The sequence below is a fragment of the Vidua chalybeata genome, chromosome 7, assembly GCF_026979565.1.
Source record: "Vidua chalybeata isolate OUT-0048 chromosome 7, bVidCha1 merged haplotype, whole genome shotgun sequence".
NCBI classification, from domain to species: Eukaryota; Metazoa; Chordata; class Aves; order Passeriformes; family Viduidae; genus Vidua; species Vidua chalybeata.
The window spans coordinates 16,346,816-16,373,332 of NC_071536.1; the positions used below are offsets into that span (position 1 = coordinate 16,346,816).

Below are 26,517 nucleotides of genomic sequence, written 5' to 3' on the forward strand. Positions count from 1 at the left end.
AACAATTAATATTCCAAAACTGGAGTCCTTCTCTGTTTCACTAAAGAGACCAAGCTGAGTTTTTCATGTCTGACGTATGGAAAACAAAAGACTGAAGTTTTATTCTAGGTAAGGAAATATAACCTGACTTTTTCTATGATTGAACATTTGCCAGTCTGAAAAGTTCAATAATTTTTTAGGTGTGTTTCAGCTATTTAGTGAGAATTAGCAAGGTTTGTTTGTACTCTAAATCCATTAAAGGCCAAAGTCTTACCTCATCAGGACTAGGGATAATATTTACACTGACAACCTGATCACAAATAACAGATTCTGAATGTATTCTGTTCAAGCGACTCCTTAGTTCAGCATTCTGGTTGAGAGCCTTAAAATAAAAATTGCACATTTCATTTAAAATTAAAATGTAAACATTAAAAAAAAAAGGAATAAAAAAGAAAAAAAGCAAAAAATAATAAGAAAAAAAGCTTCTTTCCAGCAATTTCCTAAAAAAATCACAGAACCTCCTTTCTTTCATTTATAGGGACATATTTATTTTGAGATCCTCTCTAACATGATTTCATCTTTGGTTACATTGCCTTCACTGTTTTTCAGGAGACAAGGGGATAGATGTTCTCCCACAATGCAACACTGGCATTCTACCTCAGTTCTTCAGAGAGCTCTTTGGCAGGTGTACTGGTGAGTTATGTACATTATGGAAATGGGGAGTGAATGCAGCAACAGAGCGAAACTGCAGAACAATACATGGGAACTATCCACAAAATGCCCAAAGAGGCAATTGTTGGTTTACAACTGTACAGCCTCTTCTGAGTCAAGGTTATCAGCACTCAGAGGCTACAAACAGAAATTGCTTCCTTTCCAGTAAAACCAACATAATTGCTAGTATCATTGTCTACCCACCCAGATCAATTTTATAGGTTTGCCTTTGTACTTATTTCGAACTAGTGATCCCCTACAGTATCACAAATACCAACAGAATTCCACTGGTGTCTGGTATCTGCTGATTTTTCTTCTATTTTAAAGTCCAAGCTAGATTATAAATTTGGGTGCATATATAATGTATTATCTGTTGCTTGGAAAGACTAGTGTGCAAGATTCTGAAATCCAGAAGTATGATATGCTACATATCTAGAACATGGCTAACTTAACCTTAATATATCCTCAGCACTGAGGATTATAGAAAAGAAGAACAGAGAGACATTTTGTTTCAGTAGAAAAGGATTGTTACCATGGAGTAAGAACCTTCTTCTGTCTCTCCCTAGTGCAGATTGAAGAATAGATTGCTCAAATGTACTAAAACAAAGAAAGACCAAAGGAAAATAGGTAAGCTTAAACCGTCATTGAACAGTTTAAATTACCCAATTTTGCTTTGTTCTGAAATGGTCTGGGCATGTTCCTAGTTGACATCCCTCAGAGAGGGAAGGTAATGACTAACAGCAGCCCGACAGTAGCTTCTTCAACAGCTCAAACCTGGTCACGAGACTGGACAAACCCAGTCACAGTTAATTTTCCACTTCCTCTCCATTGGGACTGTGAACTAATGTGTGACAGTGACTTTTAAACTAATGTTGGATACCAGGACCAAGAAGAAAACATGATTCCCTATTTCATGCAAGTTGCTAATAAATATCCACAGGTCTTAAATAAATTTGTGTCAATAACCAGAAATGGTTACCCTTACCTCTTGCTCCTAACTCATTTTAATCACAATGCACAGAAATCAATCTGCATAACATGATATGCATCTGCAACTATAGAAAGGTTTGTCTTTAAACATCTGCTCATAGTTCATGCAGATGTAGTCCTCCACAACAATCCAGAAAATGCTTTTATGCTTCCTTGATTTTGAGGTTTCAAATGAATTTTGAAAAATTGAGTTATTTAGCAACCTGAGGACTTATTGTTGCTAATTTCTTCTCCCCCACTAAAGCAAACTATATTTTTTGCTTTAGTTTAAGTGGGAGAGATGCTGAGAGTTAACAGGTCTGTATCTGGAAATCAAATTTATCCGTGACTATATTGCAACCCAGGATTCCTTTTGCATTTAGAGACACAAACATATAAAACAAACCTGACAATATATGGTCAAAATTAAAAACTTAATTACAAAAACAAAAGTATTCCCTTGGCTGTGCTGGAACAGCTCCAAGAAAGACATCTAGCATATGTGTAAAAACATTTGATCATTTTTCTTTACTTTGGAAAACCATAACAGATACATGCTTACACAAATGATATCCTTCACCTCCACATGCAGTGAGGTTAGATCTACATCATAACAGAATATGCCATAGTTCTGGCTGAGAACTTGGCTTTTTCTTGGCTCCTTTGAGGTGAAAGGAAATGGCCAAAATACAAAAGAAATAGTGCACCAGGTAAGATAGATGTGCTTGAAATCAAATCAAGAACATACCTGAGAGAGGGACTGTCTGAGGTGAGCTATTTGAGCATTGTGGCCTGTAAGATCCTGCTCTGAAACAATCTGTTTAAGCTTCTCCTTCTCTATAGCTATGCTGTTAAAGGCAGACTTCAAAAGAGAATGCACTAAGCAAAAAGAAAAAAACAAAACAGGTATTTTCTTGGCTACAGAAATCATATTGACATCTCACAATATTTCAGCAATACAGGCATAAAGTGAGACTTCCATCCCATAGTAATGGACATTTGAAACAACAGCCTGAACTTCAAGTAATCCATGCCAAATTAAGTACAAACACTTACAGCTTGCAATTGCAATGCGCTGTATGTATGTTCACACATATCTCATCTGAGCATATTCATATGAAAAGGTGCATATTTGGAGAAATTGTATCTGTGTTATTTTCTTTCTGGTTTTTATTTGTACTTTTCAGAGGAAAAGAAACATCAGTTCTGCTAGACTTAATATTGTACTAATAAAGAGGATCACTTGGTCTTTAAACTGGTTGTGAATTTTTTAAGATGTCAGTCTCACATTTTTTCTATGCTAGTTATAGAACAGCAAACTGACAAGAAAACCTTTTTAAAATGGTATTTTTCAGTTTGTAGGACCATTCACTTAGTGGCAATAAAATTGCAACTCAAAAGTACATTCCTGTAATAAGCTCTTTTTCCATTGATTCCATTGACACAGAAAACATTGCACAAAAATGAATTCACAGGATTATGTGCAGCAGTTACATTCTGAATTATCTTTGGGGAGAAACAATGCATTTTGTTGAGGAAAAAAGATGTTTGCAAATTCAGTCACTTATTTACAGAATGGAGAAAGCAGTTCAGAAGACTTGGAAAACAATTTCAGAGTTTACTTATTTCTACATTTATGACATGCATGGAAAATATAAGAAGGATAATATATACTGCCTTTTTGTAAGCCACCTGAACAGCTAAAAACTCTTATACAGTATCACCCAACGTAGATGAAAGCCCTGGCCATAACTAAGTGAGGGCAATAAAGAAGCACAACAGAGAAGCACATTACAGGAAAGGCTTGGCATCTCCAGCTACCTTTTTGTGCCATCAAGCAGAATTCTTCTTGAAGCTTCATGTACTCGGTAGAGCACTCCAGAGGGTCTGTCACATGGCTTGGGGGAGCCTGAAATTCAATGTCTGCACAAAGGTTGGGGTTGGATGAATGCAATCGAACGGGTGACATTGTAGCACTGAAAGGGACCTACAGCGAGAAACAGAGAAGGTATAACCAAACTTTTGACTCTGTTGAAGCAAAACAAAAGACTTAGTTCACAATGTGAAGAATATGGCAAGAGTGAACATGTAACTTCTTACTCTCCTAAATCTCAACACAGCTGATGCAGACTTCTCTTGGATTTTTTCACTGAAATAGAAAAAAGAAGACCTAAATACACAGCTAACAGCTAATGATGGAGTATTTAAATTCTAACGTTTCCAAAAAATGGATGATTTCCTACTGCTTAGAAGATTACTGGAAAATTGAACCACAAGACGTGCTCCTTTATATTTGGACATTTGAGAGTAATTGTAGATGAGTCTGTTATTGCAATACCAACATTTGAAGTATGAAAGTTCCTCCAGAGATCTAGAAATAGGATATAATATTATCTGATATATCGTTGAAGTTTTTCAAAACTATTCATAAATCTTCAGTTGAAACTCACTGTACTAGCAATTATAAAGAGGGAAGAAGCATACAGTCTCTTTTCTTTTTAACTAAACAAACAAACAATAACAACAAAATAAAATCAGAACTCCACCTGATTTTCATTTAAAATACATGGACCTCAAATAAATGCAGAGAGCTACAGTTTAGTAAGATCGAGCAAAGAATTTAGTTTATTATCTTGCCACTTCGCTTTCTCTTCTACTTTTCAGGTACAGTAATAAAAAAAAAGTACATGCAAGACTTTCTAAGTTATATCTACATTTATCATGTACTGAGCAGTTTCCTGTGTGCTACATATGCACTGTATGGCTTCCACTGCTGTTTAAGTGATGTGTGTGCAAGAGGATTTTGTATTTTACTTTAATTTACCATTTACACGCATTTATATGAAAATCAGGCCAAGAACACAATTTTCAACTGTAAATGCAACAGAAAGACATGCAGAACTACATTTTGTCACTTAAATATTAGCCACTATTTAATGTATCAAATACTGTTTAGTACATTAAAGCTATTTAATTTCATTAGATTGATCAAATGTGTAAATCAAGAATTTTCACACTGCAGCCCAATGTAATCATTCAAATATGAAAAATGGGGCCAAAATATAAAATGTCTCTTCCAAGGCATGATAAAGAGCAGAAGATAACATAAAAAGTCATATTACTAAGAATTATTATCAACAGATGACTTCTAGAAACACTGTCATCAGTGGTTGAACTCGGTACTTTGTTATTTGATTAGATCAGGGAGCAGTTTTATCAATTCCTTCCTGTAAAAACTGATATCAATGCACATTTTAGGTTTAGGTTCTGATTTTCCAATTAAACCCTCAAAATCCTCAAATCCTGTTGGATCTATTAATCATTCCACTCATGAGCATACTCTGTGTAATACATTTTCCATGCTGTTCTTTCTTGGTTTCCAGACACATATAGTACATTAAATAGTAACTCTATGGCATCTATCTCATATAAACTTTATTCCTGCTCTCATTTATTTTGATTTCCAGCTATATCAACAAAGTATATATTGTTTTTATTGGACCTTATTTTAGCCTCATATCAAGAAGAATTTGTTAACAGAAGATGTAGAAAAAATTCCTTCTATTCATACTGGGTATTTTACCCTTTACCTTCTTCACAATTATCGGGTTGCCTGTCTCAAGACCCCAGCCTAACATTAGGTTAATGGACTACTGTGGCTAAATGTAGGTTAATTTCAAATTTATTTTCCAAAACCTTTCCCCTTCTTAAATGGGAGAGCATGTTTCCAGAACTTTCTGGCTGGGAGCATCACAAAGCTTCAACTGCTCCAGGTGGCTCCAGAAGGGCGAAGTAGGTATCTACACTGTACCTGTGTGTATGGGGAACATACACAACCCTTCAGATCATCCAGAAGGCAGGAAAGAAGCTGACACCAGCTATAAAGTCAGAGCTTGAGGGAGAATGCCCCCAGCCCCACATGCCTGTGGTGATGGGGAAGGTTCCCCAAACCCACAGGGACTGACAGAGCTGCAGGCAGGCTGCCCACACATGCAGGGGAGCTCTTTAGTCACTCTCGAATCTAGCTGAAGAGATCTGCTTTAGATCCACCATTTCTGCCTCAAACCTCAGCTGGCCAGGCTGAAAAGAAAGGTTTCTGCAATTATGTTTATTGAAAAAAAAATTACTATTTTCAATTAAGCCCTAGAAATGAATGTATGTGTTCTACAAAACACTACTTGCACACTACTTGCAAGAAATATACATTCACATAACAGAGACAAGTAGCCTTGCTGACTGCTTTAAATTCAAGAGCCAAAAATACTGAACTGTTGATTGACATGAACTTTTTTAGAAAAGTTTCCAAGCTACTTTCCATAACAGATGAAAAAAACCCACATCAAACAGCCATTTTCATTTTCTTGAATAGGCAACAGTCCAGGAAACACTGCCAATATACTTCTCTTCCCCTTTTTTCCTTGCATGGCTGTGCTTTCTCTCTGTATTCATGGTGACTTGATCCTGACTTTACTACTTATACTCTTTTTGGTTGTTTTTTATTATTGCTGTTTTGAAGGTTTTTGAAAAAATATTTAGCTTATTGATCCATCCCTCTAGTTTTCTCCATACAGATACTTCTAGACATAACCTCAGATGAACCTTGTCCCAACTTCCTGCTTTACACCAGAGGTGTTGTACCCACTCATCCATCACCTTCCTGAGAATTACGTGTTCACGTAGGAACAGACTGTTCCTGGCCGAGTGGGTTGTAAGGAAAACCTCTTTCTGCTGTGCATTTAGCTGATACAATTCTGTATCCCACAGTCCATGCACACAGCTTCACTGTCTGGGAGAAACAACCATTTTGTGCATCAGCCAGGAAGAACAGGCCATGGCCAGGAACACTGCAACAGCCGCAGAGTGATTTTGGTGCCTTTAGCTTTCCTTCCGCCTGTATTTTCTCCAGCTCCTCCAGAACCTCCCTCAACAGGTCCTCACTCGATCTGCAGGTAACATCTCAGCAATTCCCTGTTCTCTTAGTGCCTTCCAGCTGCAGTCCAGCTGCATTTGTCTACTGAAGCACTCCCGAGGTAAGGAGTACAGCCCTTGCCAAAGCTGTTTACTGCTGAGCCTTCTGGTTAGAGCCTCCCACCAACACCGCTCAGCCCTGTAAACTGGGAATCAGGCAGATTTCTGTGCTAGGCAGGCAGACCAACACAGCAACCAATTACAGAGCACGCATTCAGCATCAACTGATTACAGAGGAATGAATTTAGATTAGTTAATTTCAAAGCTGGAGAAACACTGATGTGTCTTGTATGTTTTAGAAGAGCTGAGTTTGTGGTTCAGGTAGCAGAAGCTCAAGATAGATAGGCTTAACCAGAAACTATGTCAGATCTAGGGGATTTTAGCTTTGGCCTGGAACAGCAGATCCTGGAATACTTCAGCCTGGTGAAGACATTTGCTGCTTGGGATAGGTAAGGAGTTTGCATTAAAGCTCACTTCAGTCTTTAGCTGAACAGTCTTCCCTATCTAGCTGTTGTACTTATCTGTTGATGGATTAGTACAAATGCCTATATTGGGCCTTCCTAATGAGTACTTTCTTGATAAAGCAGCAGCTGAAGATATCCTCTTGATGGCAATTCAAGTTCACAAACAGGACTTCCCACAACTAATTCCCAGCCCCAGTGCTGATTTCATAGCTCCCTATTTTCTGACAAAGATTTAGAGAATTAGCAAAACTACATACAAACACTGAGGTAGTAATATGACTTTTTGGGATTATGGAACATAAACAGAAAGTGCCTCAAATGAAAAGGCTAACCTTATGCTACTTATAGAAATATCAGGAAATTTTATAATTTCATGGTTATTGGTAACAAATCTCCTTAGTTCTATTGTCTTGCTATAACTGTCACAACATCTTTTAACATAATTTGATCTTTTTTTTCTATTCTGTATAGTCTGTCAAAGACTTATTGCGTGCAGGGCCCGAGTCTGTCACTTGCACTTACATAAAGGAGGAGGGACATGTACCATGTACACAAGCTCAGACCCACATTTATGGAACACATTTGTGTTGGGCCTGACCACTTCTAAGAAACTCAGCTGAAAGGGGGTAGCATGGACACCTCCAAAAAGTGCAAGAAACATTTTCATAAGCTTATTACACAATCAAGTTACACAGCGTCCCATCCTTAGAGCTATCCCTTGATTTTTAAATCCACTCACTGTTGTAGCCACTGCAGCTGCCAGTCTCTGCCGGCGTCGTGTTGTGCTGAACTGGCCCTTCGGTGCCGGCCCTTCCTGACAGTGAATGCAAGAAAAGAAGGAAGTAGAAAAAGAGAAGGGAAGGGGTGATGGGACACAGGAAGATGAAAGGTGATCAGAAAAGGGAGAGGGAGAGTCTTTAAGTGGGTTTCCATTTTGTTTACTCTTATGGCCTACACATGTTGAGGACATACCATGTGTTTTCAGCTTTTCATGCCAGAGACATAAAAAGCTGGATACTTCAGTAAAATTATCTCCAGATGAGTTGGACTGCAGTATGCTCACTAAGGCTACAAAAAAGAAATCAACTAGCATTGCCATTCAGAGTAATAAGGCAATAATGGAATAAGAGAACAAAAAGGATGCTACAGCATGCCAGAAAATAAAACAAAAATCAAACTCCTTCTGGAGTCACTTGACCATCTAGAAGATGAATTCTGAAAGAGATCACTTTGCAATAGTGGAAGTGCATAAACTGTGGTCACTGAAGATGCATGTGGCTCAACGGTAAAATTTTTCAGTGTGTACGTTATCTAGTGAGTTTTCTTAAGTAAACATTCCTGTATATAGCTCTGGCATTTCCACAACCATCCTTGAGCCTATTGAATCATTTTCTCCACATATCACTTTTTTGAGTTCCACCTGCTTTTCCCATACATTATTGAAGGCTTGGCTTCAAAACCAAGGCAAAAACTCAAATAAAGAAGCATAAATAAAAACAAAGTATTTCAACAACTGCTTCCTTTTCTGCATGTCTAACTTCTGGCCTCATCCTTTTTAATTTTACATTTATTTTACTTGCAAGAAAATTTTTCACTGTACATTAATGTCAAGCAAGTAACTGTCTAACGCAGAGGAGCTCCATATCTGTCATAAAGTCATTCTATTTAATCTTTAATCAAAATGCCATTATTTTGAAGTCATGTTAAGATTTTGGAAGACTGTGAAATACATGTTTCTGCTTTTAGAAAACAATTCTCAACTCCTTTACATTTTTCTTCACCTATAGACACTACAGCATTTTTAGATCTATATACATTTTTACTTTTTCTGCAAGAAGCCTGATTGTCATACAAATAACAATGTGTAGATTGGACAAATGGACACCATGCTGAAGAACAGGATATTGTATTTCAATTATTAGCTGAACTGTCTTACTTTTGTAACATTCCCAGTCGGGTTGTGACAGTAGAGAATGGCCAAACACTTCACCCTCTGGCTGATATTAGTGGCAATGCCACCGACAGCTGGAAGGATTGTCTAATGATCACAGTAAAAGACTTGTGGTGCAATATTTTATACAATTCTCACATTAAAAAGACGTGTGCATAACCTGTGAAATACTGAGAACAAACTCTGTTAAAACAGAGAACAGATCATATGCATAATGTAAAGCTCTTTGGGCTCCAAAAAATATGTCCATTCTGTGAATAAGAGTATGGAAGAATATTCTTATTTAAATAATAGGGACAAACCTATGTACAGAGAGAGATATGCACAAATTTATACGTATACAAGATTATGAATGAAGGTATGCATTGTTAAAATGGGAATAGTGAGCTTTCCAGGACCACACACTCTCCTCAACACAATAGAAAATGAGGTCATAATCTGAGTTGCCATAAAAAGAAATACTTACTTAAGGGAAAAAGTAGTAACTAGTCTGGGTCTGGTTTCAGTTCTGAACTGAAAGCCTTAGTTAAGCAAGATGATTTTTCAGATTACTCCATAATACACAGCTCTCTATTAAACTATTTCCCCTGTGAAGTCTTGGAATTTTAGAACTTTGAGCTTTTGTGGGAAACCAAAATATCACTGGTTCTTTAGTGTTTTGCAGCAATGGGTTTTTTTTTCCTTCCTTTTAAGCTGTCATGAGAATAACAACTTAGCCTTTTACCCAAAGGGAAATAAATAATAATTAATAAAAAAAAAACCAAAACCAAAAAACATCCCAAAAACCCAACAAAACAAAACCCACTACTCAGTTCTTGTACAAAAGTATAATTTATAAAATGAATTAATACAGGTCAACTAACCTGTTGTTGCAGGCTATTTTCAAAAGATTTTAAATAGGGTTTTTAAAAATAAAATGAACTTCCTTCATAAAAGTAATCTCTCTTAAGAGAAGCAATTAATGTATTACTTTTGAGTAAAGGCCTGTAAATTCAGCTGTTAATTCTAAACAACTTAGCAATAGTAAACACCCAAACCTGCAAATGTACAGACACAAGCTATGCTCAGTTTTACTTCAGGGGGTAATCCCACTTGAGTTACAGGGATTAGCTCTGTGAACAAAGTCAACTGCACACAAAACTGGCATATTTAAGTGGTAATTATTAATGTCTAGGAACGAAATAAAGCCATTTACTTACAAGAAAAAGTATGTTTTAAATACATTATGCACCTAGCATTCATACTGCAAGAATGTGTTTGCAGGAATCCAACAAAAACATTAACAAAAGAATGTTAACAAGTACAATACAAAACCTGGATGGAAGAATTGCCTCCTTGCCTCATACACAGAGGATACTGAGCCAGCAGAAATCATACTCTCATTCCCCATCACTCACAAAGCACACACCTTTATATAAAGCCCCTAATTTTATGCTCCCCAGAAGGATGCTCTCAACATTGTACTATCAGAACATCTTTGATGTAGTTAAAAACTGCTCATTCTGAAAAATAGGTGAAAGTACTCCAAATGAAAAGTACTCCAATAATGAAAAAAAATAGGTGCAAGTACTCCAAATGGAATTAACAGTGGAACTAGCTGAAAGTTAGTTTGTTAATATTAGCATTATTCCCTAAAACTAACGAGATGTAGGAAGGTATGAGGAAAGTAATAGTACAACAGAAATCTTACTGGTACCAAATGTCAACCATTCAATAGCAAATTATGAGTAAGCACCATGAAAACAATGATCACAAATCAGACAAAATGCTTCTCGGTAGGGGATATCCTGATAAACAGTTCAGAAAGACTTGAAGCAGTCTTGGAAAAATGAGCAATACGGAAGACCAATGAAGTAGAAGGCATGTCTAACAGAAGAACAAAATGGGAATTAGCTTAAAGGGCTTGTAGGCATCAGAGGAAAGCCATATTTTAGTGGCAACCTAAGCAAATTAGGAATAACACAATGAGAAAGTGAGGCCATCTTCCTACAGACCACAGCTCTAGCACTCAGGAGACAGGACAGCCCTTGGAAGACTAAACTGAGTCTATCAAACTAGGCAAGATAATGGAGTAGCCACCAAGTATTCTTTGTCTTCTATACAATGTAGAACAATTTTATTGTTTCTGTTTCACTGCAAATTAATTTATAGATCAGACAACAATAACGTAATACTTTGCTGCAACAAAATAAGCTTTATATTTGCAGCAAGAACTCTGGCAAGAATTAATGCTGACCCAAGTTAGGCAGAGTTCATTATCAGTCCAGAAGTGACAGACCCATGTAGAGCAATGCCATGCACTCAAACTCTCTCAGGGGAACCTGCAACCCTCTTTGAAATTTTCAGGAGCTGAAGCACACCCCTGCCAAACCACAGACATCAGTTTGATGGAAGCCCAGGCCAGTGTTACTTCAGCAAAGGGTAGGTAACATGGGAACAGCTCATTATTCACTATGACCAACCATAAATCGTAATACATTGACTGCTTTCATAATTTTTGTGGATAGGACTTCTCTGAGGTTACTGTGGCATGAAAGAAGAACATGCAGTGGTGACTGACTCTTCATAGGCACAAAGTACTTGCATGCATTTTACTGATATTTTCATTTCCCTGTGTTATTCAGCACCAGGGAAAAACTGTGATCCTTCAATTGCATGACATGACATGACATAAACCACAAGAATTCCTTTGTTAATAAACCTTTTTAATCCAAACAGATGCCTCATTGTTCTACCTATTGTGATTTTCAAAGTGTAATAGGTAAAAAGAAAAATAAACTACAAGAGCTGCAATGAGAAAGCTGATGCAACTATCACCTCTTCCTTCCTTAAGATTATTGATCTTAAATGAAAACTCCTTAATGTGCCTCTTGGGAACATATTAAAAGCTTTCAAAGTTTGTACTAATTTCAAGATATTTTAATGTACTCAGTAGCAGACATCACAGTAGTGATTGTTGGCTCCCAAAGCCAATTGAATAGTCCTCATTATCAGTTGCTTAATTGTAAAAAAGTTCAGGTTTTAGATCAAACTTCAGAATACACAAGTGCTTCCAACAAAACACAAGGCAGCAACACATGCACATTATGCTTATTTCTGTGCTTTCAGTTCTAGGGAAGGATGGAGTAAATGCTTCCTTCACATAATTTATTTCTTGGTTATTTTATTTGTTTCTATATTAGCCTTTTCCATAACAGAAGGCTTGTGAAAGTACTTATAATTGGTAATATTCCAAGTATAGGTCTTGACAAAGACTACTGGTGTGCTTAGTACTGCATTCTGCTTTTAACTTGATGCCACTTGTTCACTTGAAGGCAGCTGCCCTTCTTTGCAACTTTGATATGTAATAGCAGTATCCCCGTATGGTGTGTGTATATTGAGTTTTGAATACCTTAATTGACTAATATTCAGATCCCCCTCCCTTCCCTAGATGGCAATGTTTTCATATGAATGAAAATAAAATCAGTACTTTTCTCACTATCTTCTCTAGGTTTTGAAAAACAAACTGAGATTTAATTTACTTCATCAGAAACATGCAAGACAGCACACTGACTTCCTACTTTCAGCTAATATATCATTTCATGCTCAGAATTTAGTCTTAAAGTACAGTGAAAAGTAAAACATAGTGCATTCAGTACCTGAAGTTGAATTTTTGCATCTTTGCTGACACTTTTTGTTCTCCATCGTCTCGTGACCCGCTTGTCTTTCTTTGAAATATCTACACAGTTAGCCTACATTACACAAATAGTTAAAAGCAACAAAGTGCTATTAAGTTGACACAAGCAACACAGACAATACAGCAAGTTAGTAAAGAATTGTAGCATTAGACAAGTACAAATTAGAAAGTAAGGAGAAGAACGCTGCTGCTGGGTCCTGAAATTGGAGCAGTGATCAGCTGTAGCTATCCACATGCTTCCATAAACACATGGTACAGTTAGCTGCTTTAGCAAAACTACTGGTACCCTAGCTTTTCATGGGTGTACAATACTTAGGACATGATCTTGAAATCCTCAGGGATTTCTGTTGTGGTACTACTCAGACATTTGTACAGACAAGAAGATTCAGTGAAAATGGAAGAAAGTATTTATGATATAGAATCTGCTGTTGCCTTCTGGTAAGAGGAAAACTCACCCTGAACTGGGAAACAGTCCAAAACTTGGGACCTTTGTACTATGCCCCCTTTTCTAGAGCATGCAACTTCATCTTTGAGGGTCTTTGGGTCTCCAATCCTTAAAAAACTTAAAATATTATCTTAACACAACAAAAACTCCTTAAATATAACTTCAATTTATACATGTGTTCTATTGTAACAGTCCTCAGTTTTGTTTTGCAAATTACTTAATAATTTGATTTGTCCTATTTAACTCAAATGCTGAATACATCTTAATTACTTGTTTACACATGAAACAGAAACAGTATTACACAAAATTAAAATAGACATATAAGCATTTCATCCAAGATTCATTATTATTTCAGATAAACATTCTGAGTTAACAGACAACACCTCTATATTTCCCTTAACAGAAAGAACAAATATTTCAGTGTAATGATTTATGTTCAAGCATATTTACCTGCATGTCTGTGAAATTTGGTGCTGACTGCGTCCTCTGTAGTATTTCTAAATTTTGAAGAAGTTTACTGAGTTCCACAAGGTTAGACTGACAATGAGCAAGATCTAAGAGATATAAATAAAAATACATTAGGTGCTTCAATTCAGACTTTTTATTGCCATGGTGTCCATTGCTTGCACTTAATTGCACGATAAAATTTAAGTGTTCAAACCCCTTGTAGTAAGGCATCCAAGTAAAAGTGTTATTTTGTTGGACACTTGTTATTTCTATAGGAGTCAGCAACAACTCTGGACCTCAAGAAGTGATCGTATTTGAACAATGACATCCATCAAAATAGCACAGATTATTAGGATAAATTTTAAAAGCAACATCCCAAAACATATAGAGAGCAAAGCTCCCACCACAGGGTAAAAGTTTCCAATTATCTGAAGAGCTACTATGTGTTCACATAAAGATGTAACTTAACTACCTTACAGAACTCTTTCTTATATCAACAAGAGGTTTTGCTGAAAGAACAAGGCACGAAAAGATAAAATCTAACCTTCTGCACATCTGTCCATCTCTTCAGAGTCCTGCAACCAGGCTGCTACTTTACTCTGACCAGTAGTGCAGGTGACAGGAAGGCTGTTACTGCAAGGTATAGGAGGCTGCCAGGGGAAGTTATTTTGCTGCACCTAAAGCATAATAAAATGCTTACATTTACTGTGTAAATGCTGTGCTGCTTCGTCAGGGTAATGACTATATTACTTCAGAATAGAAATTAAATTATGCATTGCATTTTCAGTGAAATGCAGCTTCCACTTACGGAAGCTGGTGTCTAAGAGGAAGAACACAAACAGCAGAGAGACAGATTTATACCTGGTGACAAAGGCTAGTGCAAACTGCAAGGGTGTTGAATACTTTGCAAGATCTCTACATCAGCCCATTCTAATGAAGTGAGGCTAAATTAGACAGTATTTCAGTTAATTTCAGCTGCACACCCTCACAGATTTTCTCTGGCCATCGGTTCCCACACTGGAAGCTCCTGCCCTATTGGCATTAGAAGAAAAGCCCACTGAAACTGCCCACAAGCAAGCCATGAGTTTTCAACCAAAGAACGCTGCACACCTTTCCATCCGACACATTGGCAGCTGGTGAAGACTCTGTAGTAGATGCTGAGGGGAATATGTGGAAGCTGGCATCCCTGGGAGATCTCACAATCTCATTCTGACGGTACAACCGGTGGTGCCGTAACTTTGAAACCCATGCATCAAATGAATCCTGGGATTTCACCTGGAGAAAAATTTACTGTCACAAAAGCATTCAAGATACTACTTTTTTGCACAATCTTTTACAATTTTATTTGTTTCTACTGAGGATGAAAAAACAGCATGTAGTTTTACTTTTTACCTTTAGGTGATAGATATGTTCTTCTGTGTCAAGATCTATCCTACGAGCCTTTTTTTTTATAGACATGACTGATAAACCAACATCAATGCTCCCATGGACCTTTCCTTTCTGTATCTAAAATAAAAACATCAGGGTAAAAATTGAGAAGTATCATGCACTTTTTCTATATATTTAACAGAAAGCTATCTAGTACTGAAATGGTTTCCCATTTTATAACATTATAGCATAAAGCCATATTAAAAAATAAAGCTGCATTCAGACTAACCAGATGAACCATTTAACCACTTATATTTATAGTCAGAAAAGTATCTCACAAGAAATGCTGGTACAATGCCAACTCCAAAGTTTAGGTGTATTAAGTTATTCACACCAGTGCACTGGTACAGGTAAGTGAGAAGCAGAGAAAATTAGACAGTACTCGACAACCTACTGCTACGACTTGGTAGTTATTGGTATCAAATGTAAATAATTCTTTGTCCTCTCCACAAGTCTCAGAATAATCAGCTCTGGCTGACATAAAAATTAGAAAAGAAAAATACATGGTCAGGTTAATCTCTCAAGCAGCTTTATTCAGGAAACTACCTCTAGTAATTTAACTTGTATTTCCATAGAAGTAAAAAGGTAGAATTCTTGGAAGACATAACCAAAATCTTACATTATCTTTAAATCCATCAACAATTTTCATGTGTGTACTTTCATAAATATGCCTAGAGTGAGTATGAGCAGGCTGCACTTCATTAGAAGTTTTAAAGTCTTCAGCTCTACTTACATCAATTGGTGACTTTGAATATTTCAACATTCCATTATCCAGGACAAAAAACCTCTGAAATTATAAGAAAAAAATCCAACAACATTCTTTCTTAATGAGTAGATGTAATTTAAACTGTGTACAACAATTCATCTGGAGAAGGATTACCCTGTAATTACCCTGTAACAATTAAGGAATGTTTTGGGGGTTGGAAAGAGAGGATAAATACGGTATTAAATAATTTTCTTGCTTGTTTTTTGACAACAATTATTTTCTAAACAAACAACAAAAAATAAAACCTAGAGTCTCTTTTTCAACATTAATTTCTAGGTTTATCTTAATAAACTTTGATAATGAAGGGTATTTTTTTTTCAGTTTTCCAGACAATGCAATAAACTTTCTAAGAAAGAGACTGCAGGACAAGAAAATTATATCTGTTTCTTCATTTTGTCCCTGTTTTCTTCCCACAAAAGCTGGTCACATTTCAAATTAGCAACCTACCTTCCCTATCCAGAAATTGAGAAGTTTTTCCTAGTGCAAGATCTACATCTCAAAAGGAAGACCATATGAGAGACCCTGGTCTACCATCCAAAACTTTGTGCCTTATGACAGACCTGTACTCAGTGAAGTACAGATGAGATTGTAACTCGTGCTGAAGACACCTTGTCTAGTGTTAATCTAGGTATTAGTACCAGAACAAACATTGCAGCGTTCCCAGCAGCACCCCCAGGTGATGGGAGGGCTGATGTTTCAGGTGTTGGTGATACAGGGTGAGCCACTGCATCTTCACTGACAAGGTTACCAGGACTGGCCTAACCTGATGGTGCCTGTGCCTGTGCTGTTGCTGCACCTTTATTTCTGAGCAGAATCCCCTATTCACACTGTATTTCTCCCTCTGTTAAAGCTGCCCTAGCTGTCTGTACCAGATCACTCAAGCTGCTTCGCAGTCAAGTTAATGCAGACTTTGGCACACAGCATAAAGCCTAGCAGGAAACTGGACTTGAAATGACATTTGCTAACTTGTGTTTATCATCACTAACTTTAAAAACATGCACAGTAATAGCAAATAAAGCCTATTTTTAGAGTGTAACTGAAAGCATTAATCTATGTTAAAATCCCAGAACACAGCAAAATATTCTGCATGATTCTCAAAGCTGTCATGACATGGGAAGGAAGGACAATGGTTTCCTTAGGTAAACCTGCTCAATTAATGCTACGAGCAAGGTCAGTAGTTAGACTGCAGAAAATTCCTGTCAAAGATAGTTCTAGAAATTCTGTCAGTCACACAACAGATGGTAGCAATATCTCACACAGGGCAGGAAAACAGTGTTTTTCTCTACCCCAGCTGCAACCAGCACATTTGGAGATATAACTGCTTGAATAAGATGTCACAACAACAAGAACATTTTAGGGTTTTTTTTTCATAGGTAGAGTCACTAACAAACTTCATAAGAACATGAATATCATGTTCTTATGAAGTTTGTTAGTGACTTATTAACAAACTTATTAATAAACCCAATGTTTCAAAACCTAAGTTCATCATAGTTCCCAAGGTGAAATGTAGGGCAGAGTAGAGGGGGATGCTAAAATGTGAAATTCTTAATCACATTAAAAATTACCTACACAAGTAACTGCTCTAAATTCTTCTAGATCATCAGTAGTGATTGCCTGTACAGAACTGTGAAAGTTGGACTTCTCTTGCTCTCCTATAAATTAGTTCCATACCAAAACAGACATTTTCACCAAATAGCAACACATTAATATCATGTATTTTAAAAGTGTGGGAGCAGTGGTTTATTCCATAAATTCTTAAATACCTCATTAATTGATTTTTTTGGAGGGTCAGATCAATTTTATTCACAAATTCCCTCTGGATTTTGAATACAACCTTAGGCAGCAGGGACTGTGATTTGAGAGCCATGAACTGTATCTGCAAACTAATTCAATACAGAGGTGGAAGGAAAAGTCATACACCAAAATCGTGGGTATTTATTTGACATCCTAATTTTGCCTAGACAAAAAAAAAATCCCAGCCCATAAAATAAGGTAATAACATTCTGACTGGTTTATGAGACATTTACCTTGTGCCAACCCTTTAATGGCCATTTTCTCTTCTTCAGCATGAAACCTTCATGTTTGTCTGGCTTCTGGACATTGGTCTGGCCTATTTTCAGACCCTCTATGATTTCCCAGCTGTCAGGTTCCTGATGAAAAATCATGAAGACACATTGATTAATTAATTTTGCACACACATGGTAAAAAATTGCATTTAGTAGAGGCACAAATTCAATGCAAGACAAAGAGGAGGAGCCAGGCTTTTAAATCAACCTATTTAGGTACCAAACTACATGGTCATTATATTATATCTAGCTGTATCTCATTTAAAACTACTAAATACAAACATTTTCAGATGTCTAACCCTTACCAGATAAGATGTATAGTAAGAGTGCCCTTTGTGATAATTCTTAATTATAAAGAAATTTAAATTTTCTGATCATTAAAGTACAAGCTGCATTGGTTCTGGATGCCCCAGTTTTTCATCCAAATCAGAAAAACTAGCAGAAGATGTTGCTTTATTGTTGATTTTGAGTGTAGCTAGTGATAATCTTCAAAGGCATTTTATGACAGTTTCACTTGCTAATTGAGCCTTCACAAATCTGCAAAAAAGATTTTTTTTCCCTTCATTTTGACTGTATTATGAGAAATTTGTAGGAAAGCTAATGAATTTTCTCTCCAGAGAAAAACAGAGGAACAGTATCGTTCAAGATACAACCAGCTGTATGCCTTTCATGGAGCCAATTAAAGCATATTTCTGGTACATATCACTTGTTTTGCACGGTGACTGGTGCAGCTCAAGCCAGATTTACACTGTAACACAGTGAACAGGTAAAGAACAATGTTTTTAAAGAGAAAAATATGGAGTCATATTTTCTCTTAGAGTATATTTCTATCCTCTTGCTACTACTGTAATTAAAAAAAATTCTGCAACAGTTTAAAAATCTCTTACTGCCAGATTCCTCAGACTATGTTTTACTAATTATACCTTACAAAGCTGTAAACTTGCATTTTCTCAGCTGATCTGTCATAACTCCTAGCAATGTTATGAAAAGTTAACAAGAGAGGAAGGAGGTAATATAGCATCAAACATTTAAAGGAAAAAAAATTGTCTCCATATTTCCAACAAAACTGTTCAGTGCCAAGTGCTGTCAGTCTTTCACAACACCTCCAAATAAACTACACAGCCCTGATAACATCAACATTTCTATTATGAAAGTATAGTTGCAAAAGTAACAGCAAATTTCAAAACTAAATTTTGAATAAGGTCTTGGTATTTTAAGAAGGGTGAAAAATTATCCCAAATAATAAATACTGCCGTAAATTATAATAGAACTCTTTATTCAGCTTAGTTTCCCCTGAATAACCATGAACTAATTATCTCATTGTCTGTAAATCCCCTGCTCAAAACACAGCTTTATTTTACTTCCCCATGTTTTGCTTCAATGTTCTGTTTCCATTCTACAGAGGAAGCACATATGAATTATTTTTTCCCTACATGGGAGTACTTGGCACTTGAGGGGGATAAATTAAACTCTAAGTCATACACCAGCAAAGAGTCTCTGCATCTCTGCCAACTGATTCTTCACCATATTGATTTCTCCTTTAGATGATCAGCTGCAGGCATAAGTCTTTTATCTACTAGATAACATCAGTATTGATTAATTCTCAACTAGAAACCACACAATCTCATATAGCTATTCATTTAAACAAAAGACCAGATACAGAGGGATAAAATGAGTAATTATTCAGTACAGTGAGGATACTTGTCTCCTGTTGCATCAGTGCCACAAGCTGTTCTTAAAACCCTCCTAACAATCCTAACTGTGCCTCATCCCACAGTTTTGGTGCATTGAGATATGCCCAATATAAAGGCCATTATGAAGGAGAGACAAAAATGGGGAAAAAACAGAGTGAAAGTGATACACTTGAAGAGCCCTCAGCCAGGGCCAGTTCTCAAGCACAGCAGCAGTATTTTAGGACTTCAGTGATTCCATAGGTATTCCATGAGAAACAGCCCTGTGCAAAGCAGCATCACTGGGGGAACACAATCACAGCTTTCAGTCCCTGACTCTGCACATGTCCCTTGTTTGGGGATTAAGGGAGCCACTACCAACTGCATTCTCAAGTTTTGACTGCAAAATATTTGTTTTCCAAATAAAAACAAATAAACCATTTCATTTTCCCTGGATTAACAGAATGTTTCCTTTCAAAATTGTTTTACCAGGTCTGTTTCAAAACTTACAGATATATCATTTCAGATTTTTATTTTTCACCAAATATTCCATCACAGCACCCTCACCTTTTCTTTTGCACTCTTATTTTTGCATCTGAAGTCTCTTAAAATAAAGCGTTCTTTATGTGTAATTAGACTTGTTTGGAATCACTTATTCCAAAACTGAGCAATTTACCCAGAAAGAAGTCAACTTCAAAACAACACACACAAGGCTTCACTTTTTATGAGGGTGATGTCACCCCTGCAGTTGCATCCTTTACTCTGCCTCAGGAAAGAAAATCTCAGCAAGAGCTTTTAAATTTCAAACTACACACAAGGGATGTATTAGGACATATTTTTTAAACTAATATTTATTGGCAGCAATTTTAGATTTGGATATGATTTGCTCTACCTTAATAAGAGGATTGAACTGGAAAACTTCTCAAAGTCATAGAATCATGCAATATCCTGAGTTGGAGGGGTCCCACAAGGATCATCAAAGTCCCTTCTAGCCCCATTTTCTGAGAAAGTAAAATTTGTTCCTGGGGCCATCCACATGAAAAAAAAAAAAAAAAAACCAAACCAATCCTTGATTTTGTTAATATAACATCTACTAAAGATAACTGGCTCTTCTTACTCCTCAGTTATAGAACAGTAAGTTCCAGAACAGACTCACAATATACTCAATGGTAGAACCATACAAAACACTGTCCCTGAAGTATTAGTCAAACTACTTTGTAACTTTAGAGGGAAACTCACTGCCCAGACTCCATCCCAGACTTTTGCTTACCTTGGATAGAGAGAGATGATCACTTTCAAGGAACTGCTTACTTAAAGAAGGGTCTGTGCTTCCTGAAGAAGCCTTTCGCTCCAAAATATGAACACTCTAAAAAAATAATTAAAGACAACATCGTGTCTCAAAACATACAAAATACCACCCATCCATGACTTAAATGCACAAATGGTTTGCCTTCAGAGGCAATATACTTCTCTTTCTTTATTACTGGGTTTTTAATTAATTACTCTTGTTTAACCTAGAAATGATGGTGAACTAAAAAAAAAAAAAAAAGCCAGGAAAGACAAGTAATGCAGTTCTTACCTCTACAGAGATTCAAAGTGCTCCTAACCAGACCTATCATGTTTTCTGTTAATATACAAGACACTGAATGCACATACTCTGCAGTCAGCACTGCCCTACATTCACTTTGCATAAAATATTACTGCCTCTAAAATATTCATTATCACACCTTAGCATTTTGTTATTGGCTTCTCAGCTGAGAAAAAGTAACACGCTACACAAATGCTTTTAAATTACAGGTATTAAAAAAAATTCGTTACTCTGTCTCTGCTTGGGCTTGCTGGTGAACATTCATGGAACACTGTGATCCTAAAACATTGCAGCTCTTTTTACATATGACAATACCATAAAATTTTGCATCTTCAAAGCATTGTAATTAAAATGAAATACGCAATGTCACAACTAGTCCTGAAAAGACTGCTATTCTTAAAACACATCTAAACATGTCTCTCCGTTTTCCAGAAAATGGAAACATGTCTCCATTTTCCAAAAGCTCATACTTTATAAAAGAAAAAGCATTTTTGAGAAAAGGGAGAATTACTATTACCATCTGCATTTCATTCTCTGGTGAAATTTTGCTACATCTCACCCTACTATTTGGTAAGAATTCTACCACAACATGTCATTAGTATCTCTTTGGCATAAAATAAAACTACTTCATTTCCAGGACATATAGCACAATGACAAACTTGCAGTTGCAATTACCCTCTGAGAAGCATATGTTTTTCTCAGCTGAAAATGCCAATTAAGTTTTGTTCACAATTAAGCTTCTTTACATTGACTGAAGAAGAGATTACCCAGGTACCAGCAGCAGCAGAAACAATCAGGAAATAGCAAAGTACATATAAATGGCAGTGTAAATATTATGGTTTATATAAATTATTAAGTACATAAAGAACCGTAGCCAAACTAAATGAAAATAAACACAGCTATTCATTTACATGCATATATACAACACAGACCCAATCTTGCTACAGAGCAACACACAGACCTTCATTGTTCTCTTTCAATTTGCAACTGTAAATGAGAATAGGAAAACATGGGGAGTGTCTCTGTTTTCAGCAGAGATTAATAAGCATCCCTACCACCATGCAACAATAATCAGCATTTATTTTCAGTTACTTTTAATTAAATTTTACAGTGAAGAATGTGGAAATGCAACAGTGTTATGTTACTCCGGGGCCAACCAGCAAAAAGCTTTGTCATTTATGCTTGAAAAACTTCTGCTTTTTCAAAGGAAGTTCAACCTACTTATTTAATCCAGTGTATTTTACCAGTCAGATGATGAAAAAAAAAGTGTATATATGTACCACAAGTGTCTATGTTACATATCAAATAATTTAATAAACTAATTTGAGCTGAGAACCACAAAGTTCCTAATGATAATGATAAGTTTTCTCACCGAGTAAAGGAAATGCTACTTATGTATACAGTATGACATTTTAACAATGTACAAAAGAACCTAAATCTGTTCCTCCAAGGAAGATTAAAATGTCTCATCTCATAATCAGGATGATTCCCAACTTTCTTGCCAGTTTTGTCTGGCAGGCAGGAATCCACCCATCCCAAGATGGAGCAAAGCCCAACACAGATGTTCTGAAGGTCTCATATGTAGCAGCTGGTGCAGTTTGTTGTTACATAACTGCAATTTCATTTTGCACAACATTTAGAGAGGAGTAGCCCAACAGCCCTTAGCTTGCCAGATTTCCAGTGACATGATTTTAAGTCAGGAAGGTTTTGTGCCTTTTTGTTTTTTAATTAGCCTTCAGCCATTACAGTTCCACTTCAGTTGAGAAATACATTATTAGCCAGCAGCACTTTAATGAATGCTGACTTATTCAACTATTTGTTTGAAAATAAGAAAATGAACACCTTCTAAGTAAAATTGCCTTCTTTACATTCCTTACTTCCAGGAATGTTGGCTTGTTGTCTATAGATGTTTACTTTTCAATTCTCTTTACTCAATAACATTGATACAAGGCCATTTCTTCAGACTTGTGACATGTCTCTAGCATAAAACTAAGAGGCCTTACCTGGTGCAAAATGTTTTCCATTAAAACATGTTATTTTTCTGCAAAATTACAGCTAGAAATCACACAATTGCTTGACATTTTGAAAAGCAGCTAATTTTACAGTGCAAGAGTTTAGTTATTCAGAATCAAAGAAATAAAAATTATTTAAATCTTGACATTATTGTCAAGGGGTTTTTTCTATTGTAACATGAAAAACAGAGTTGGGAAAGAAGCACTAAAAAAAAGCTGATAAGAAGGAATAAAGAGGCATGTCAACAATGTTTCTGGGGTTTATTCATAATCAAACCAAAAAACAAATAATAATCCATTAAACTAGGCACATCAATCAACATGGTACTCTTATTCCTCTCATCCCAAAAATACAGACAGGTAAAATCAACATTGGCATTGCTACATTCCAGATTCCCCTCATATTTCAGGATCACCACACTATAGTTGGTTTCTCTTGGAGGAAAACACCAGCACTAGCAAATTTTGTGTGCTCTTGAAAACTAATTTAACATAATTCCAAGTTTAACTCAAATTACGGTGTCATTCCATTGCAAAATCTTCATCCTAACGACAATCCTTCATCTTTATGACTACCCACACATACATTACCTAGGTGGCACACATTTGCCTCAAAATCCCCCTAGCAAGCCAACATACGGGGAACACAAATGTTTGTTCCACCCTGCATTTTTTTCCTTTCTTCCCCCAAAGACATGAGGGAGAAGGAAATTCATGGAGAAAATAAAATAGCATTATGATGTTGCATCATATTTTCATCTTCTGTGGAAGGCAAGAATGGAAAACAGATTTTACAATATCCTTCCATCTCTCTTGCCAACTTCTTTTCTCACTTTGGAGTTTAATGACTCATACAGCTCGTTATCCTTGTTTTGGCTGGGACAGAGTTCATTTTCTTCTAAGTAGCTGGTACAGTGCTGTATTTTGGATTTCTTATGAGAACAACATTAAAGGCACAGTGATGTTTTGGCTGTTGCTGAGTAGCTCTTACCCTAAATCAAGGACTTTCCAGTTTCTCCTCCCTTTCTGGTAGAGGCCAGTGAGGAGGTGCATGAGGAGCTGAGAGGGGCATGGCCAGGACAGGTGACCTGGACTGGTCCAAGGGATATTCCACACCACAGGACACCAAGGACAGTGTATAAACTGGGGGAGTTGGTCGTGAGAGAACAATCCCTGCTGGGGGATGGGCTGGGCCTTGGCCTGCAGGTGGTGAGCCATTGTACCAGGCATCACATACCTTTCTTGGGGTTTATTTCTTTCTCTCTTTCTTGTTCTTTCTTTCCCTTACAATCATTATTATATTTTATTTCAATTATTAAACTGTTCTTATTTCAACTCTGAGGTTTTCCCTTTTCTTTCCTCTGCTTCTCCTCCCCATTCCACTGGTAGGGTTGGTCTCCATCAGAGACCAAGAGGCGAAGACCCTAATTTAACTTTACTGAATCTGACTTCCCATTAAAAGACATTCAACTGTTTTCACAGGAAAGGCAAGGAAAGAAAACCAATTTTGAGCAAGTAGAGACAGTAAATCCAGTGAATGACAAGTCTGACACTCATGCCTCTCCCTTCTGCTTTGCTGCTTAACGGAATGAATTATATTTAATGCAAAGACATCTCTAAAATTTATAATTTATTTATTTCCAAGAAAAATACAAACTAGTGAGGATTGTATCACTTACATTGGACACAGACTCTCTGTAGTTCAGAAATGTGCACAACATGTGGTCAACAGTTAATTAATGAAAAAGATCTGGTGGATCATTTTGCTTGTTCACAGCATTCTAGCAATCTCCAACACCCATAACAATGGGGCCTAGGCATACACTGTCCTTCAACAGCAATTCAAAATAGAGCTTTTCTGTCTGGGTTTCTTGTGTTGTTTTTTCAATCCAAAGTACTAGTGCATCTTTTATTATTTGCTAGTCACTGGAATTCTTCTTGCAACCTAACAAAACTGTATTCTTACTTGAATTCCATTTAGGATGAAGTGCAATGTTTAATCACTTTCTTTCAATTAAAACCACACTATTTTCTGGTTATCTGAAACACAACAGAAGTAGTAAGGTAGACATAGATTTGACTGCATACATGCCAATTTTTACTACCTTCTAAACAAGCCGTGATACATGCCGAGTTAATCTGCAATATTATTTGCAAAGGGATTAACCTTGAAACTTGCTTTTCTCTTAGGCGGCTTCTTAGCCAGCTCTGGCTTTCCTCCTGTTAATGTTGGAAGAAAGACAGATTCTTCAATATAATTGTGAGAGAAGAGTCAGTGCAAAGCAAAACAACCATATCTCATCAATGTATATGTCCTTTCTATCTTCTAGCACAGTTTTTAAATTTTTATAAAGCAGTCATGGTCCTATTCTTATCCTCAGTCTCCTCTATTGGCACTGCTCCATTGCTGTTTTCAGCAATCTCAGCATCAACTAAGTGACAAAGGAACTTAGCAATACTTTGTGAATAGCACACAGTTAATATTTTTTTTTCTTCTTGTAAGACATGTTCATCTTGTACAGAAATGTACTTAAGAGCAACTTTTTCTCTTTGTAACCTTTTTACTGAAAGACAAGTATATATAAAATGCAGTTCTGTAGCATATGAATAATACCTAGGTATGTAAGCCTACTTCTTTCCTGGGATATGCAAAGTAAACCCTTCTTGTGTAACAGAAATGTCAAGGATTTGTTAGCTCAGGAGCTCTCTGTCAGCCCTTTCCAGAACTCCAGCTTTGGATTGTACTTCATGCCAATGCTTTTAGGCTCTGGCAGCAAGGAAGCCTTTGCTTTACAAGGTACTTTTTGACAAATTCTGAAGACAAATAAGCTCTTGCTCTCATGAAGAGCTTCTTGGAGGGAATCATTAGCACAACTGGATAAAGCAGAAAAGAGCTAGCTATCATTGTACCAGCAACCTTTCTTTTGCCAGAACAATGGTTTGGAACAACTGCCAAGTCACAACTTGAGTGTTAATGACAATCTTCTCCCTTTGCACTTATCTTAAGATAGCAGAAACAGATAAATTTACAGTGCCTGACAGAGAGAATTTAAATTTTAGCTAATGATACAAAGCTTTTATTATGATTATTGAATGATCACAATTAAAAGGCCGGATATTTTGTTAAATAGGCTACGAGTTAATTTTAATGATGCTGATAGGGTTTAAAAGAAAAAAGGTAGGAAAATAAAATTACATACACAAAAGAAAATAATTCCTTGATGTGTTAGGTTTTTTTACAAATGAAAACATTATAGACATGAATGGGAGTCAATGTTAACACAAATGATAAATGAAGAAGCTGGACCTCACTTTAAAAAGTGCATAGGTTCAGAAGAAGAAAGACCTTTCTTCCTGTGACTCTCTTTCACTTCTTT

The 26,517-nt window shown here is 36.5% G+C and overlaps 1 protein-coding gene across 4 annotated transcripts in view; it reads right to left on the minus strand.

Annotated features, from left to right (window-relative positions):
• The window catches only part of OSBPL6 (oxysterol binding protein like 6), a 46,728-nt gene that overhangs the window by 13,864 nt on the left and 6,347 nt on the right, over nt 1-26,517 (minus strand). Inside the window, exons 2-13 of one of the 4 annotated variants that reach the window (XM_053948238.1) lie at nt 20,811-20,906; nt 17,832-17,954; nt 15,772-15,825; nt 15,003-15,116; nt 14,721-14,885; nt 14,155-14,287; nt 13,614-13,717; nt 12,681-12,773; nt 7,831-7,905; nt 3,481-3,646; nt 2,408-2,538; nt 254-361 (exon numbers count right to left, since the gene is read on the minus strand). In XM_053948238.1, coding sequence (XP_053804213.1) covers nt 254-361; nt 2,408-2,538; nt 3,481-3,646; nt 7,831-7,905; nt 12,681-12,773; nt 13,614-13,717; nt 14,155-14,287; nt 14,721-14,885; nt 15,003-15,116; nt 15,772-15,825; nt 17,832-17,954; nt 20,811-20,906 — 1,362 coding nt within the window. The remainder of the gene's footprint in view (nt 1-253; nt 362-2,407; nt 2,539-3,480; nt 3,647-7,830; nt 7,906-12,680; nt 12,774-13,613; nt 13,718-14,154; nt 14,288-14,720; nt 14,886-15,002; nt 15,117-15,771; nt 15,826-17,831; nt 17,955-20,810; nt 20,907-26,517) is intronic. The other 3 variants (XM_053948239.1, XM_053948240.1, XM_053948242.1) reach the window with 3 other exon arrangements.